The sequence below is a fragment of the Falco peregrinus genome, chromosome 2 (genome assembly GCF_023634155.1).
Source record: "Falco peregrinus isolate bFalPer1 chromosome 2, bFalPer1.pri, whole genome shotgun sequence".
In the NCBI taxonomy this organism is placed as follows: Eukaryota; Metazoa; Chordata; class Aves; order Falconiformes; family Falconidae; genus Falco; species Falco peregrinus.
In genome coordinates, this window is record NC_073722.1 from 41,296,532 (window position 1) to 41,313,594 (window position 17,063).

Genomic DNA, 17,063 nt, shown 5'->3' on the forward strand with positions numbered 1-17,063 from the left:
GGAGATGAGTTTCCAGCATGTGCAGGCGTAGCACAAGTTAACCTTGATCTCACTGGTGCGGGTGCTGTCGGTGACACAGGTTTATGAGCTTGGGAAGGGCTCTGGTATGTATGTAGATGGCTGCGGACCATTATCCCGCTCCTGCAGCTCTCCAGGTAGCTGAATAAATGAGGCGTGTCTGCTTCCGATGCAATAAACCTCCCATTGTGCTGCAGACGCAACCTTGCCAGGTTGGTGTTTGCACAACTACTGTACAAAGGCAGTTTATAACAGCAGGCTTGTTTTGCTCACGTACCTGACTGACGTGGAGTACTTAAGTTCAATTAATAATGCTCCTGCCTTCTGTTGAAAGGGGGTTTGTACTTAACCCATGCTGGTATAAATGGTGATTCTGAAAAGCATTGTGAGTGAGTTTGGCGTGCAACCTGCTGGATTAAAAAGAAGCGGGGGGGATATGGGGACAAGGAAAAAAGAGACGTATCTTCCAGTCTGACATGTTTACAGCCTGGAGAGCTTGGAAAGAGCATCTCGTAATAACAGGCAGTAAGGATTAATGTGCTTGCTTCTGAGAAGGCTGATGGAAGGGGAAAAGAGGGAGAAGTTACAAAATCCTTGTTTGTTGTGCCAGGAGCAGTGGAGAGCCACAGCTAACAGTGATAGGAGGCATGGGTGACCAGCACAGAAATCTCCTTCCACTTCATTTCTGTATCAACTCAGAGAGATGATCTGCTCTATCCTGGCCTATACTCAGTGGGCAGCCTGAGCCTGAAGCCTGGAAAGGTGTTAAAGGAGATAAAATTGCTCCAACTAGAATAATCCTTCCAAGCCTTTCTCCCTCAGCTTAGAAAAAAAGGTGCACTAGAGATGATAATTGAAAATTTTGTTATTGCAGTTACTTAGATAAACGTTACTCATTACGACCATACACTTGCTTAGTACAAGTAGTGCTAGACTGTGTAATGAGTTAATGGCCTAAAGACTAGAGTGTCTTTACATCTGCTGAATAAGTTGCCTTTCTGTTTCCATTGTGGAGCTTTTGCACATAGGCTTTGCTTGTTGTGCTTTCAGATAACCACTCTTCTGTATGCAGTTGTTGAAGTAATAGAGATTATTACATCTATTGAAAAATGGCTTTTGAAACTGTACTAACAATTTTGCATGGTTGCTTTTATTATTATTATTATTACTTCTATTTTATTGTTTTCTGAGGCCCAGGAGATGCCCTGTACTGGGTGGTCTGTGCAAATTTCCATTCCTTAGGCATCACTGGAAACCACCTGCTTGTGCACTCCATCTCTGCAAAACTATGCTAATAATGCATGTGCTCAGAAACATACAGTTCTGCACCATAGTAGATTCCTGAAGTGCAAAGGCCAGAAAGTTTCATCTTGCAGATCTGCCCTGGCCATCTCCATCAAATGGGCAGGAGCATTTCTAGCACCACAACCCTGTCTTCTGGTGGGACCGGAGTGTATAGTCTATGAGATACTGGATCCTGATTTAAAAGCTTCAAGCAGTATACTCTCTGTCTTTAGTGAAAAGTATTTCAACAACTGATTAGTGTCAGTGTTACAAATAGCCATCTAATTTCTGTTCTGAATTTTTCTGTCTTCTGGTCTTGGTTGCTCAGTCTCACTTTGTCTCTGCTTAGATTGAATTAATCCTTTGGTGTCAAGTATTCTCAGTTTGTAAACACTTTCAGACTGTGTTGAAAAACGTGTGTTATAGATACATGTATATTTCGTGCCCCTTCATGTGTTGATAGTATCTTGAATAGTTGCACTTAAAAAGAAAATAGTAGTGTGTTTATTTCTTGTGCTTCCATTTAGTCTTTCAACTGAAATGAAGTCTTGTTGTTGTTATCTGTGTTCCTTTCAAAAACACACAATATTGCTGTTTAGGTTTCTGACTAAGGATGATGCTTAATTCCCATCAATTAAAAACCTAGAGGGAATGAAGTGACTCCTGGTAAATTTTGGTTGATTATGTTGGAGCTTCTTGGTCTGTGCGGTCAGCAGAGAGTTAGTTTGTGTTGATGATGCATTTCTCACCCTCCAGACTGGCTGTTACACTTGTGTTGAATTGAAAATTTTCATACTAACTATAGAAGGACCAAGAAATTCAGGCAAATAGTGTGGTTAGGAAAGAAAACAGCATCCTTGTGCAGAATTCTTGGAATAGCACATGGAAGTGTAGCCACTGGCTGCCTCTTCTGGAGCTACAGTTCCTCTCAACCCGATTTTAGCTGTCAAAAGCTATTTCTAGATCAGTATGTCATGGTAATATGAGGTGAAATGTTGAGTGGAAGAGTCAGTGCTGAGGTTCCCATGTCTGCAAGTGTGTGTCCCCAATGTCTGCAAGTGTGTGTCCCCAGAGGCTCCAGGTTGGACTTACAGTACTCTAGTCCCATAATATATGCCCCTTAGTGGCTGGGATATATTTTGGCTCTCCTGAAATGCATCTTGTAGTTCAGTTTCATCCACAAGGAGTGAAGCTGTTAGGTTGCTTTGATACCATTGCACAGCACAAATGAAGGCATGGGAGGTGGGGGTGTTAAGGTTACTCCAAAGCAAACTCCTGATCCTAGCTAAACTGCTGATGTAAGAGGACTCAGAAGAGTTAGGTGATTGTCTTAAACTAGTCTGGAATCTTCCTTTCAGCTTGCCCATCCTAAGATAGGTGTGGCAAAGGTCAGCAGGATGGATTACTCCTCTCCATCACCTGAAAGGCTGCAGGCAGAAGATGGAAGTTTGACACCAAAATGATGACATGGGGTGAGACGAGTCCCAGCTGGGATGACCATGATTGGAGTCTCTGGTAAGCTGGGAGCTTGCAGCTGTGGCTCATGGGTATAAGACACTCTGCTGTGTTACATGAAATCTGAAGGGAGAGGAAGGTCACTTCTTTTAATACCAGCCAATCCTGGTAGAAAAAAAAACAACCAAACCAAACCCCCCCAACCAACTACCAGACAAACCTTTAAGCATGTGAGCACGTTGCCTTGTATGAGTATTTGTGTAATTACAGCTAAGACAGTACTACCACAAGAGTATTTGATTGAGCTAAGAATAGCAGATTTCCTTGAGAAACGTTTTTGTTTATTTTTGTTTTGTATTTTTAAATTGTTGGAGCCTTGGTGACCTTTTTCTTAAGGGTCCTAGAAGAATAGCCTGATTAGAGAGTGTTGTTGTAATAAGGAGGGCAGTTGTGAACTGTCTTAATTCTCTGGCTTCTTCCTTGTGACCTGCCAGGTTTTACTGGCAAAATAAGAAAAAAAAAAATCATGAAGTGGACGTACCTCTGAACTTTATTGCTATTGCTGCTGGATTAAAGGTAGAGAAGGCTAATGTGACGTTTACATTCATGCTGTTTCTAGGTTGCCATTGTCTGTGGGGCCGTTGTAACTTAAGTAAGTAGAAGGAACTCTCTGTTAAAGGGAGTGTATCCAGAATATGTCCTTATTAAAAGGATGAAGCATAAGAATCCATTCAAAATAATTTCTAAGTTATTGCTAGGATAGCTCGGGTGTGAAGACCTTCTGAAAGCTAACAAGGCTCCTCTGTGCAGATGAAAAGTCATTTCCCTGGGAGCTGTCAATGGGCTTGGCACATAGCTAAGATCAGCAGAGATGAAGGGATGGGGAGCTCATAGGATTGAAGGGTACAAATGACAGAAATGGAAACTTGTGATTCTGGGTTGGTAGAATGTTGCCCATCTTAGAAAATACATTTTTGCAAAGATTTGTCTGCTGGGAAACAGCAGTTGTGCTCAGGATTTTTTTTTTTTTTTTTTTTTTTGGTGTGTGTGTATGTGATTTTAGGGATTTTTACAGGGGTGTTTTTGAATGAAGGAAATGGGTGGTAGTGAGAAAGAACGAACGAAGGATTGTGGCACCTAGGGAGGCAAGGGCAAAATGGCAATAGAGATTGATAAAGGGGAGCAGGTCTGGAAGAAGAAGTGATTAAAATATCATGAGTAAGACACTTAGATGTGCAAGAGGTAAAAGGATCAAAGCTGTAATTTTAAGACAGAAGGAAGGTTGGCTAACTTTTTTTCTTGTGGGTAATAGGGGCCTGTTAGCTGTCACACAGCAAAGGTATAAGCAAGACAAAGCAGTGGGAACTTTAGTGAAGCTATGTTTTAGTACTTCACTTGCTCTTAGATGGATACAAAGTAAAATTACAGCCTCGAAGAGATTCATAGTACTACAGCTAACACACCTCTTACCCTGTGATGGAAAAAAACAACCACCAAAACAACCCTTTTTGGCAATCAAGAGAAAGTAAAAAGCCAAACTATTTTTGTGTCAGAGGACCTGGTAATATTAAGTGGCTGAAGCCCTAAGTGGTGGCCAGACAAGTAGTGAAGGTAGAGCATTGCACATAATAGATTGTACTTTATGTGCTTGTCTTACTTACGCGCCTAATAGCGTGTGTAATTGATACTGAAATAAAGTGTAGTGGGGATTCATCTATTTTTATTGTCCATTCATTTCACAGTGGAGCATGTATCCTGGTTGGAAAGCCCAAGGTCTTGTTAAATTTTAATTGCCTTCCCCTGCCGATCATACGGTAAAGGCTGTTGGCTAATTAATTAAGGATGGTTTTTAAATCAGGATTCTGTACGCACAAAATACCCTGTTATTTTCTCATGTGTCTAGATAGGTCACCTAATCCAGTCTTAAAATGCTGAAACAGGAGGGGAAAACATTTTCTTGAAGCTTTCATGTGAAGAATTTGCATGAGTTTGCTGAAACCAGGAGTGAGAAAGCTGTACTTAAAGAACTGAGCTAACTAGAGTAATTCCTACAGGATGTAGGTGGCAGAAAATATGTTCCTTTACTGTGGCAATTAAAATAGATGTATTGAAGTGCTATCTGGAGACTGGATGAGAAGTAGAGAGTGTTGTAGAATGTCTATGGGTCATAGTAACTCTTACTAGAAATGTCTTCAAGATTTATTTCAGCTGTGGGTTTATGATAGTTTACAAATGAGGAAGGACTAGCCAGATTAAGATTTATTTCTTCCTGAAGAAGCGATAACTAGGATCATATGTGAGCATTCTTAGCACTGAGGAGAATGTGAACAAGGAATGACTGTTCAATGTTTCTTATAACATAGTTTCGGGGGATGTCCTCAATTTTCATTCAGTAGGATTTTTGAAATCACCAAAAGGACATTAATATTTGCAGAAGATTAGTAGACTGCAGAGATCCTCACCACAACATTATTGTGAAGGTCAGAAGTATAGAGGGATTCAAAAAGGAAAAAGGAGTTGGCAAATGCAATGGGGAGAAGCCCCGGGGGTTGTTAGACTCAGTGGTCTGGACGTTATCTCTCCCTTAACAGTCTTTATTGGACTTACTGCTGGAAGCTGGTGCTGCCAGGAGAGGGTCATTCCTCTTTGTACCAACACCAGACTTTTCCACGTGACTTGCTGTTGCAGTTCTTTAAAAACTGTACCGCTTTTCCCTTCATATCCTGGTGGTAGACTTTCTTGGAGCTCTGAATACAGGGATCCCAATGTTTGGGGCCCATCTTAAGATCTTAAAAGAACCCAGAGAAATTTGATTTCCCATCTTGTTAGATTAAAAGTTGATAAATTGAGATGTGTGGGAGGGGAAGTAAAGGACCAGTGATTGACAGGGCCCAAGAAATGTGGCTTTGCTCAGCCTCAAGAGAAGGTGGTGGAAAAATCCATTTCTTTGTAGGAAACCCAGCTCCTTCCCATTGTCCTGCACTGGTAAATACAGAAAAGTGATGCTTCCTTTTTTTTTTTATAGTTGGGCTTTTAACTAGAATGTTATCCCTTATCTCTGTTTGTGGGAGTCTGTTGGGGAGCGGGCTTGTCGTTGTATTAGCCTCTGACTGGTGAGGATTTCACCTACACATTATGGAGCAGTTCCCAGCTAACTCTCAAGGGAGGCCCTCCATATCTGGAGTGCCATGTTCCTCTTTTGTCTTAGCCCATTCTGAAAATCCACTTTCAGACTGGATTAAGATAAAAGAGAACAAAACACTCCTGTCCAAGGTGGGGGAAGTCCACAAAAGCAATGAATCAACATCAGAGTCAAGTAGAGACAAGTCTTAAGGTGTTTGCAACTGGAAACTTGACCCATCTCACCAAGCTACGGTAGGGAGGGAGCTTTGCACCCTCCACTATCCTGTCTGCTCCAGATCTTACTGTTTCTTGTGGAACAGGGAAGAAAAGAAATTGTTCACTGCTACTTCTTTAAACTGTTGTACTGGGTTTGAATCCAGCTTGCTCAGAGTAAGTCCAGTGCCTGGTTTTGGCTGCTCACAGCTTTTCTGCCTGTCAAATGACCATGATTCGTGACGGATTCTTTCACCATGGACTAGAAAGCATCAGATGCCTGACATGTTTTGACTTCAGCTTGGAAATAACTCTCCAAACACTAATGTCTGGCTCCCTATGACAAACATCTGCTAGCTGAGATCTGTTAGTCAGGAGGTGAAAACAGTGAGATGATTGATGTGGTCGCAGGTAGAAGTTTTTAGCATGGCTGCAGGCAGAGCTGCTCGTTGTCACCTGTTCCGTTGTTCAGAGGCAGTTGGAACGAGCTGTACTGGCAGAAGCAGAGCTTGTTACAGGCACTGTGCTGATCTCTTTTGCAGGTGAGCCCAGATAGGGTGGATTGAGCTGAAGTTGTTCCAGTTGAAACATTTTCAAAATAGATGTCAAGAGCTCCAGCAGGACCACTTTACTTTTTATACCACTGCCTAAATCACTGCTGACTGCAGTCTGGTGTCTCTTACAGAGAGCAGGGGATAGATGCTTGGTCAACATACATAAATTCTTCAAGATCCTGGAGAAAAAGGGACTGTCCAGATGAAACCACTATTGCTTTGTACTTAATTAGTATGCATGACTGTATACTGTGATAGTCCAGCAGTGTCTTAAGTGCAAAAGTTTGTCTCCCCTGGTGCTGCAAGAGAGGAGCAGGAGTCTTTGATGCTGGCCAGGTGTTGGGCAAATTGGGGAAGAGCTCAGAAGGTGTATCCAGTAGCTTGGCAACAGGTAGAGGCAGCATACTATCTCCTTGGATTTGTCTGCATTCAGTAAGTGTTGGGTAGGGAGGACAGTAAGCCTGGGAATGATGTGTGCACTCTATCTAAATCACTGGGTTCTAGATGATTCAAGGGGTGATGAACACACAGCCCAGGATTCATCCTTTGCAAGTCAGGACTGATGTCTTCTTGGGCCTGGTAGAGTATGGGTCTCTGTACCCTGTTCCTTTGTGCTCTTGAGGGCAAGTGTGAACCTACCCAGAACCAGATGACTAGACACTGACATTTGTGTACAAAGACATCCTACATTGGTGATCCCCAATTAAAATTTAATCTTAATCATGGACTCAGGATGTGTACTAAAATAAGGTGATGGGCCTGACAACTAAGGGTATGCACAGTTAAAGAGATGGCTTTGAGGAGTTTGCAAAGAAAAACAGGATGCTGCTTGGAGGAGCAGTCAGGTGCATTCTGTAGCTGGAGATAGAATTGCACTAGTCAGGGCTGGGATGGGTTTGAACTGCTCTTCATCAAAGGCTGAGGCAGATCCTGATGTGGCTGGACAGTGTTGGCTCCAGGGGTTGCATCATGTGGCTGGGCGTTCTTGAACTGGCCCTTGTTGGCTTTCATCAGTTGAAACATTTTTCCATCTGTACCATTTCTGTAATCATCGGTTTGATATCTGATCTCCATGCTTTGAGCTAAATCCTCTTTACCTAGTCCCCTAGTTATATGATCTAAAGCTTATGCTTTGAGGTTGCCACAGAGGCAAAATGAAGCTTCATCACTGTGTTGTGGGGCATGTCGGCACTGAGCATGTGGTTTTCTTTCATTCTTTTTTTTTTAAAAAAGTCTTTACCACAAAATTGCCGCTTTTGAAGGTTATATAAAGAGATGGGAGTTTGAAAATCCTTTGACTTCTCTGGAATTGGTCTACATGGTACAAGAGGGTGGAGATTTCTGGAGTTTCCAGTGCTGGTGCTTCAGGACAAAAAGTTGTTGCATCCCAGTTTGACCTCAGTTATCCTTCCTATGCATCCCAGTTTGAAGACTTGGTCTAGTTCACAAGTTTTCTTTTCTGCTAGACTTTTGTGTTGTTTGTTTGTGGTTTTTTTTTTTTTGTTTTGTTTTCAGGCTTCCTTAGGATTTTTAACGGCAGAGGATAAGTTTGAGCCGAGTTCCCTGAACACACTTGTTTGCTTTTTCCATAGGTTCCTTAGAAAGAGAGCTTGGACGGCATGCAAAGTTGTGAAATATCTGCAGACAGCACGGATGATCCTCTTAGTAGTGGCCTACGGAGAAAACGACAGCCTCGAATAGTAGTTATTGGTGCTGGGCTTGCAGGCCTGTCAGCAGCGAAAGCACTCTTGGAAAGCGGTTTCACGGATGTAACTATCCTTGAGGCGACTGACCGAATTGGAGGCCGTGTACAAAGTGTGAAACTTGGTAAGAGCAGCATTTTGGGAGTAATGCACTGGGCTTTCTTTATTCTGGTAGCAGGGCTTTGTGCTGTCATTAGGCTAATTTGACCTTAGAAATGTGCTTTTTCATTCAGTGTGCACATGCAAAAGGTTATTTGAGGAGTGATGTTGTCAGGATCATAAGTCCTTGGGCTCTTTTCGGGGTGGGTGGGTGAGTCTGAGCTAGTTTGTGCATCTCTTCTGAAGGAGGGCTGCTCCAAAACCATGTTTCTATGAAATTAAGATCTCTGTGATTGTTTTCACCCATACAGGAAGAGCTGTGTCTCTCAGGTCTGTGGGAAGCATTCTGTAGTTAAGTAACTGTATTGAGACAGGTTCTACCAACTTTTTCAAGCTTGACTCTTGACTAGGAGCAGTCAGTAAATCCCCTGGCTAGTGAACGGCCATTTCTCAGTGACTTCCATTACTCGCAAAGGGGCAAGCTCCAAGCTATTCTGTTTCACAAATAGCCCCATTCATTTCCCTAGAACTAATTTACTGTGTAGGGCACTACCCACTGTGATTCAGACTGCTGGGAAAACCTCTTCAATGTATCCTTTCATCCTGATTTGCAGCTTTCCTACCTCTGCAGCTTCCTTTCTCTGTGTGTAATAAAGGTGCGGACACAGGATATTTTAATCCCGTGTCAATTGGAAGGGCTTGTAAAATCTTTAAATGCAAAACTACTGGAACAAACATTGCCCTTTGCAGCACAGTAGTCAATGAAACTTTCCCTGGTATCTAGAAGGGCATTGCCTGTCTCTTCTCTGCAGGAGGCAAAAAGCTCTTCACTTTTACCGAATTGCCTTCCTGATTTCAATTAACTAGTTCTGTTTCTGGTCACACTCTGTATTTATTAACTTTGGCCTCTTGCTGCCCTCCTTTTTATTTGTCAGGTGCTTATATCACTTAGTATATTTTATTTGATAAACTCACCACAGTAAATAAACAGTAGTGTCCCATGAACTTGCAGAAGGGAAATGAGTGAAAAAGCAATCGGACAAATTGAATCTCCAGGGTTTGAATAGGGCACTTTACATTCTGCTGAGACTTGGCACAGAAGTTAGAATGGGAAGTGTGTCCTTTATTCACAATACACTGTATTAAAAATATCCTGGATCATGTCTGTGAGAGGAGGGAAGTGTTAAAGACCCAAAATCTTCAGGGAGCAATATATTGTTTTGTCAGTGCATCTGTGAAATAGTTTTGTTGTACTAGTTTTGAGACCAATTCTCGCACCTTTAGACATCTTCACCAGTTACTTGTATCTTTGCTGTTGCAGGGCATCTGCTTCCTCCCGTTCATCAGCGCTTCTTGGCTAACGTGAGACAAGAGCAGGCTTTTCAGTCTGGTGGAGGTCTTGCACTTGGTAGATGTAACTGTTATTTGCAGAGCAGAGGACCAGGAAACCAAAGTCTTGATCTTTTAATACCTTTCTTAAAACTACAAACTAAATCGTCTTTTCTTATCCTCTGCAAACCATCAGAGTTACACTGTGTGGGTGTGGACTGCAGTTCTCTCCCGAGGTGGGTCCGTGTTATGGCCCCATCTGTGCTTTGCAGATTCGCATGCCCTTTAGCCAAACAATTTTGGAGCTCTGTTGGGTGGTGAGATCTTCAGAAGCAGCATGTACTCAGGGCCTCCTTATTCCCTGGTATGAGGGCAAAAGGGAAGCCTGATCCTGGGCTGTGTTTTCTTCCTCTGTATTCCCTGGAGCCAGCAAGGTTGCACCTGGGGCATGCAAGACCGGCTCGTTTCTCACAACTGGCTAAAGCTTACAAGAAACTGTTACAGAAGTGGTTCTTCTGGATGTTCAACATACAAACTTTTTGATCTGCTTCTGTAAATGGCATTTGAATGTTGAACTTCTCTGGCCACTCCTCTATCTGTACACATGACTAAAGATCCAGTGCAAATCTTGAATAGAGCTATGGTGGCACCTTCTCAGGGTTATATCCTAATACTTCCACTCTCACTGAGCTGTATCTTGCAAGGGATAGTATTTTCCCTCAGCTGCATAGAGTATGTTGCTACTCAGCACAGGGAGGAATAATTTGGATTTTCAGAGGTTTATTCATTGTTTCTAGCACAGGTGAGGCAGAGGGTTTGTGTGTTTGTGGATTCTATGCGTGTTTCTTGTACATGATCTATAACATATATATCCACCATGGATATTTCATGACAGGACACCCAAGAAATAGTCAGGGCTGAAATGGGAAATCTGAAAGTTCTGTGCGTATTCAGAAGGCTTGATACACGATCTGTGTATTACTTTAGAAAATTACTGGTATGGTGTATAGTTGTGTATAGGCCTATTTTGACTGCTGCTTGTTTCTCAGTAATTATATTCACAGAATAGGAAGCAGATTTTGTCTGTTTTTTGTTGTATTGGATGGTGCATTTGAAGTATGTTAATATTGAAACTAAAATCTTTTAAGGCCCTGAAAGTAAATTAGCCACCTCTATTTAAAAAAATGTTATTTAATTTTACACTTTTAAAGAATTTATCATGTAACTTACACTAAGTAACAGTTGGCTTATCTGCTTGGTAGAGATGATTGTGAGTTTCTAAGTGTTACAGGTAGAATGACTGTTTTTAATTTGTTGGTATTTGTTTATATTCCACACAGCTACTGAAAACAGGAGAACTTGGAACACATTGTTACCCAGCACCAACACAGTGGGACCTGCTGGCATTTTTTTTTCTTTCAAAGATCAGGTGCCCCATAAATAAGAGCTATATACAGGAGGATTGTTAGTGTAGCAGAGAGCAAGCTCCTGACAAAGCAGCAGGCAGTATTCCTGCTGCTGATCTGGCATGTGATGACTCTCAGGAGGATTGCATTAACAAGGTGACTGCCACATGCAATATTTATGAGCTTTGTACCTTTAGCTGCCAATGTACAGCAGTCATTTCCACTAGGCTGGGTGCTCTGGGAGTGTATTGGAGTTTGTGGTGGCTTAAATATTCACACATTTGTGACTCGATGCTGCACACTCTGAGGCACATGCCTTGTTTTAGGTACACATAGAAGTCTTGTGCTGTCAAGTCCTATAATATATTTTGAAGGGCAATCAGCATGCACCTTAATGATGAGATGGTCGTCTGCTTGAAAAACAAGATAATGTGGAGCTTCCATTGGAGGCAGTGTCTCAGCTGGAGAGTAGCATTTCTTGGAGCTTTTACCCATTAAACTTGACTGCGTTATAGCGTAGTGCTGCAGTGTCTTTCTGTCTGAGCATATATTTACATGTTAAACGGTATATGATGGCTAGTAACTGCATGATCCTTTCTTCATCAAGCAGGATCCTATTAACTATCCCACTTAATCAGGCATTCACACACCTCTGCAGAGTGAACTGCACAGTATAGTGTTGGCTGGGATATTGGGAGAACACGGCTTTGTCAGACTTTAAAACAGTTAGTTGCTCTTTCTTCTGAGAATCTGTAAAAATGTGGGTGGAGGACATGACCCAAGCTTATTTTTAGCACCTCCTTTCAGCTGCTGAACATCTCCCTGTGCCACCAGCCTAAACATGGCAGCACTGGCTTAATGGAGTGTGAGAGCCCTGGTGTAAGCCCCATTAATTATAAGGGAGGGAGAGAGTGGGGCTGACCAAACTTTTTGTATTTTGCAGACAGAGAGTATAGGTGATGAAGACTAAATGTGTTTGGTGTTTAACATGATAGTGCATCTTTTTAAGAAACCTGATTTAAATTTTCAAAGGCATAAATACTAAAATAGAACCCATTTACTCGTTTGAGGAATAGAAATGCATTTTTGTATTGTGCTTAATCTGAGGTATATTTGTAAATAATGTGCATTTTTAATCACAGGACAAGGTTCAGTGTGCAGGCCAATGTTGCTATCCCAGGGCCATCCAAAATTTCCTACATCTCCCTGTTGTAGATGCTTTTCTTCCTGTGTCTGGGTATCCATCCCCTCCTCTTGAATACACTGGATATTTGAAGTCTTTAGGTACTCTATTCTTTCCCAACAACTATAATATTTATGTAAATATCCTTATATGCCCTTCTTGAAATAGTGCAGTGTGGCTTCTTACAGCTCTTTTCCTTCTCATGCCCCCTTCACTAGTACATGGCTTGTTCTGCAAATTGGGCAGGACATCCTCTGCTGTCTGATCTGTTCTTAAGCGCAGGTTTAGAGAAGATTGAGAAAGGTCAAATAGGAAGGATAGAGCAGCTAGCAACAACCATGGTAAGAGCCAGGAACCTAGAAGATTCTGAATTTTACCTTTAAGTATCAGAGGTGTGTCACTGTGATGAGTCTCTGTTGGAAACATCCCGTCCTCCTAGTACTATCTAAACTTGTATCCCAAAGGACTAGTTTGAAGAACACTGCCATTGCCGTCTTCTAACAGAGAAAGTTCACTTAAGTGATGTTCAAATGTGTTGTCCTTGGGCAATTGTTCTGCTTTTGCACATGTACATTTTATTGTGGGTTGAGCATGACAAGCTTTCAGGAAAATGGGCTTCAGTGACTAGTTTCCTTGGTTTACTTTCCTACAGGGCACGCCACTTTTGAACTGGGAGCTACGTGGATTCATGGTTCACATGGAAACCCAGTCTATCATCTAGCAGAAGATAATGGTTTACTTGAAGAGACTACCGATGGTGAGCGAAGTGTTGGACGGATCAGTCTTTACTCCAAGAATGGGGTGGCTTATCATCTTACCAACAATGGGCAAAGGATCCCGAAAGATGTGGTTGAAGAATTCAGTGATTTATACAACGAGGTTGGTATTCAGCTGCTTTGTGTAGGTTGTAGGTTTGCCTGAAATGGTGAGACCCCTTGACAGTTACAACTGGACAAAGCACTGGTACTGGACAAAGGTAGAAACCCAGTAATATCTTTAATTTCTTTGCAAAAAAGTCAACACTTAGTTTGCTCTTATCAGCTTACCTATAACCTATTTTCCCTGATGTGGGATTAACCACCGTTGTCAGAAGGAACAATCTTCCCACATTTGTCATCAATTTAATTGCTTCCAGCAACAGTTGCTGGAAGATCCAGTCATTTGCTCTAGAATGAGCTACTTAGGAGTAGAGGAGGGATCAAATTGTAAAACAAAGTAGAATGCAAACCCAGCTAAATATTGTAGCCCTGTGATATTTTATTGATGTTGTAAATACCGTAGTGTGCCAAAGTCAGTGCAGTATTGTAGGAATTGCAAGTTTTCTTGCATCAGAAGGAAAGGAACATCTTTTCTGGTAGATTCAGACCAGTGTGGAATTCAGTTTAAGGTTATTCTTTTGATCAATGTCCAGTGATGTCCTCTTTGGTTCAGTGTAGATGAGGGCCTCAGTATGTGGCAGAAGATCCAAACAGAAAAAAACCCCAACCAAACTACAGACACAGAACCTAAGCATACTAAATAAAAGGCTGCAAGATGGAAATGCAAATGCATGTTTGGTGGAAGGGTTAACCTCTGCTAAAAAAGCAATGAGCTAGTGTTAGAGTCTGACAAAAAAGGCCAATTTTACTTTCTTGTAACTTAGCACTGCTGCTGTCATCCTAGTATTTCTTTCAGAGGGGAAATGGGGTTCCTTACTGATTTGTGTGTTGAGCACACATGAATGATTGGTATTAATTCTCTCTACTTTCAGTAGGAAGATTTGGCCTTAGGTAGAGTGAAGTGAAAGAAGGAGGCTTGCCAAAGTTAATTATAATTATTCCCCACACTTTTGTCATGTCACTTATGAAGTACATTTAGGAGGGGTCAGTGCAGAATATCTAGTCTTCCAGGTAATGTGATCTCTCAGTGGGTTATATAAAACAGAGCAAAACATTATTGTTTTCATCAGGCTGTAGCCATGCCTAAAACCTTCAGATTTTCATCTGACAGTGAACTTCACCCGTATTTGACGCTTGGGTAAACACACACTAGATTCAGGTTACTCTTGCATACTTCATGTTTAAAAATGTGTCCATAAGCATTTAGAAAGCCACCAAGAGAAAAGTCACTGTAGCTGTAAAGAATTACCAAGAACTGAATGGGGAGCAGAAATGGGGATTATTTTTTATTTATTTATTTTTTTTTAGAAGACTTCTGACACTCTCCTCGGTCTCTGAACTGGAACCTGTGATGGGATTGCGCAAAAGTATTTAATTTTAGGGAGTGGTAGTAGGAATTTCAAAAAAAACCTCAATATGGAAGGAATCTAGCAACCCATGTTAGGGAGGGAATTCTTTTTGGACATAGGCAGGTGGAGATAATTAATCTGAACAACTTTTTCCAGTTACTGGATAGAAAAAGAACCAGAGCCAGCCAGGAAAAATACAGGTGAAGTGTGTGTGGAGCAAAATTAACAGCAACTAAGACTAGAAAAGAGGGAGAGAGAAAGTGAAAATGCTGCAGTGAGCAGCATTATTTATGTAAATGGAACACCGCCAAACTGCATGCAGTGCTTGGTGATCATCCTGTCTCAAAGATGATATGAAAATGTCCAGCAAAGGGAGGGTGTTCAGAGGCAAGCAGACTGAAATGAGAAGAGAACACAAAGATGAGAGCTACTTGGCTTTGAGATACAGCCAATAAGATAAAAGCTATAACAAGGTGCCAGTGTTTTAGAAATGATTAATTTGGTAAATCTACCCTTTCTTTTAAAGCAAGAGAAAGGGAACAGCCAGTGACATGAGAGAACAACACATTAAAAGTTAATCTTTATGCAACATGTAATTAGCTTATCGTTGCCACAGGATATCTTTATCACTAGGAGACAGAAAAGGCTTTCACATTTATGGATTGTGAAAATGTCTACAGCTACTCTCTGCGATAAAAATATAAGGGACAGCTTAAGCCAAGAAGAAGACATCAGCCAACCTCTTAATTGCTGTTGTTGAGGAGGTGCTTTCTCTGTCATCCTTCAAAGTGTGCTGGAATTGCTTGCAGGGGCAGCTCATGGTTTTGTTGAGCATCTTGTCCCAGCCTCTTTGGGGTGTTAGGTTGGACAATCTTTAGTGATTTAAGACAGCTGATTGTGGTTTCTTCCCTGCACTGTGTAGGAAAAGTGGGAATTAAGGTGGGTTACATGATCTGAAAATCTTCAGTTAAAAAAGACTGTATGAGATAAAAGTGCCCCAGTGGGTGGGTGGTCAGGAGCATGTGCAAGCTTTGGGGACCTTTTTTTCTGGCATAAAGTGCAGAGAATGTTTCTGTTTACACATGCTGAGTCTGCCTGGGGCATTTCTGTTTTGTGTTTCATTGAGTCCCCTGCTGCCTCAGCTTGTATTATTATTATTATTATTATTATTATTATTGCATTTTCACTAGAGTACATTCCATCATTTTGTTTCGTCCTGGCTGGCCAGTACACTGGTGCTTTAACTGGTGATGAAACAGGTGCTGGGGAGGAACAGTAGGAATTTGATCTGCAGTTCTGCATCTCTGTTTTTTTGAAAGGTTTTAACAAAACACCTTAAAGTTGTCTAGGGTAAAAAGCCATCTCACAGATCACCAGATCCCGAGGTCAGGCTCCTCCCTTGCCTCGTAGGAGCTCCCAAGACCCTTCTCAGATCCTTGAGGCAGCCTGCTGTTAGCAATCCCACCATCATGTCATCTTATCTCTCAGGCTGCATCTCCCCCGTTAGAAGAGGCTGAGATAGCAAAGGCTGTGACACAAGCTGTCCTGACTTCAAAGGAAAAAAACCCAAAACCCACCCAACAAAACAAGCAGCGACCACATGATGGATGCAAAGCCTAATCAGGGATGGAGCGCTGGCATTAACAGTGGAAAATGTAGTCCTGAATGAACGGGGCTAAATTTGTCACAGTTTCAAATACTTTTGCCCTCTCCTGCACAGCTGGCTCACTTCCCATGTACTCACACACTGCCCTTCTTTCCCTGCAGCTGCTGCCATGTGCTTCTTGGGCTCGAGCATATGCTTTCAGCTCTGCTTCTCCATCTGTATCTCTCCAGCCCCAGTTATCTTGTCATCTGGACACCAAATTCTTGTGAATGCAAAGGGCAGAGGGTCTCCCTCGAGTGTTTCATGTGGGTGTGGGGAGTCACTGGAGCTGGAGTCTAAGCAAGGGAAGGTTTCTCCTCTGTGTGCTGAATTCTCCTGGTGTGAAAGGCAAGGCACTCCAGTACCTCCAGTGCTTTGCCTCGTTAGTGCATTTGGAAAGTCCTTACACTTTTTCCAGGCACTTGTCCAATCTTTTTTGGCTGGCGGCTTCTACTTTAATACAAGTTTTGCTGCTTTTTTGTTTGCAGTAGCCTGAATTTTTGATAGCTGTAGGGGGTACCTCACAAGTCTTTATTTGGTTATGAGGAAGCGAAGCAGTGAGACTGCTCAGCTCTTCATTTCTGTAGCAGAGAGTTCCCTGTGAGAGGCTGCTGTAACCGAGAGGCTGTTGCACTGCATTGAAGTCAGTCAAGATATGTCACAGGCTTGTGATCGAGGTGACCCAAATCCTCCTCAGTGAAAGCACTAGCAAGCTGAGCCTGTAAGGAAGGTCTCCAGTCCTGCAGAGCAGCTACCTGGATTCCCAATCATGCATTGCCAAGAGATGCATCATGAGAAAGGGCATTGAGCCTGCTGTTGGTGGA

The 17,063-nt window shown here is 42.1% G+C and overlaps 1 protein-coding gene across 3 annotated transcripts in view; it reads left to right on the top strand.

Annotated features, from left to right (window-relative positions):
• The window catches only part of SMOX (spermine oxidase), a 56,385-nt gene that overhangs the window by 22,736 nt on the left and 16,586 nt on the right, over nt 1-17,063 (top strand). For 2 of the 3 annotated variants that reach the window (XM_055795955.1, XM_055795954.1), the window contains 2 exons: nt 8,240-8,474; nt 13,020-13,246. In XM_055795955.1, coding sequence (XP_055651930.1) covers nt 8,267-8,474; nt 13,020-13,246 — 435 coding nt within the window. In that variant the 5' untranslated portion in view covers nt 8,240-8,266. Of the gene's footprint in view, nt 1-2,660; nt 2,818-8,239; nt 8,475-13,019; nt 13,247-17,063 lie in introns of those variants that run through there. The other variant, XM_005230650.4, reaches the window with a different exon arrangement.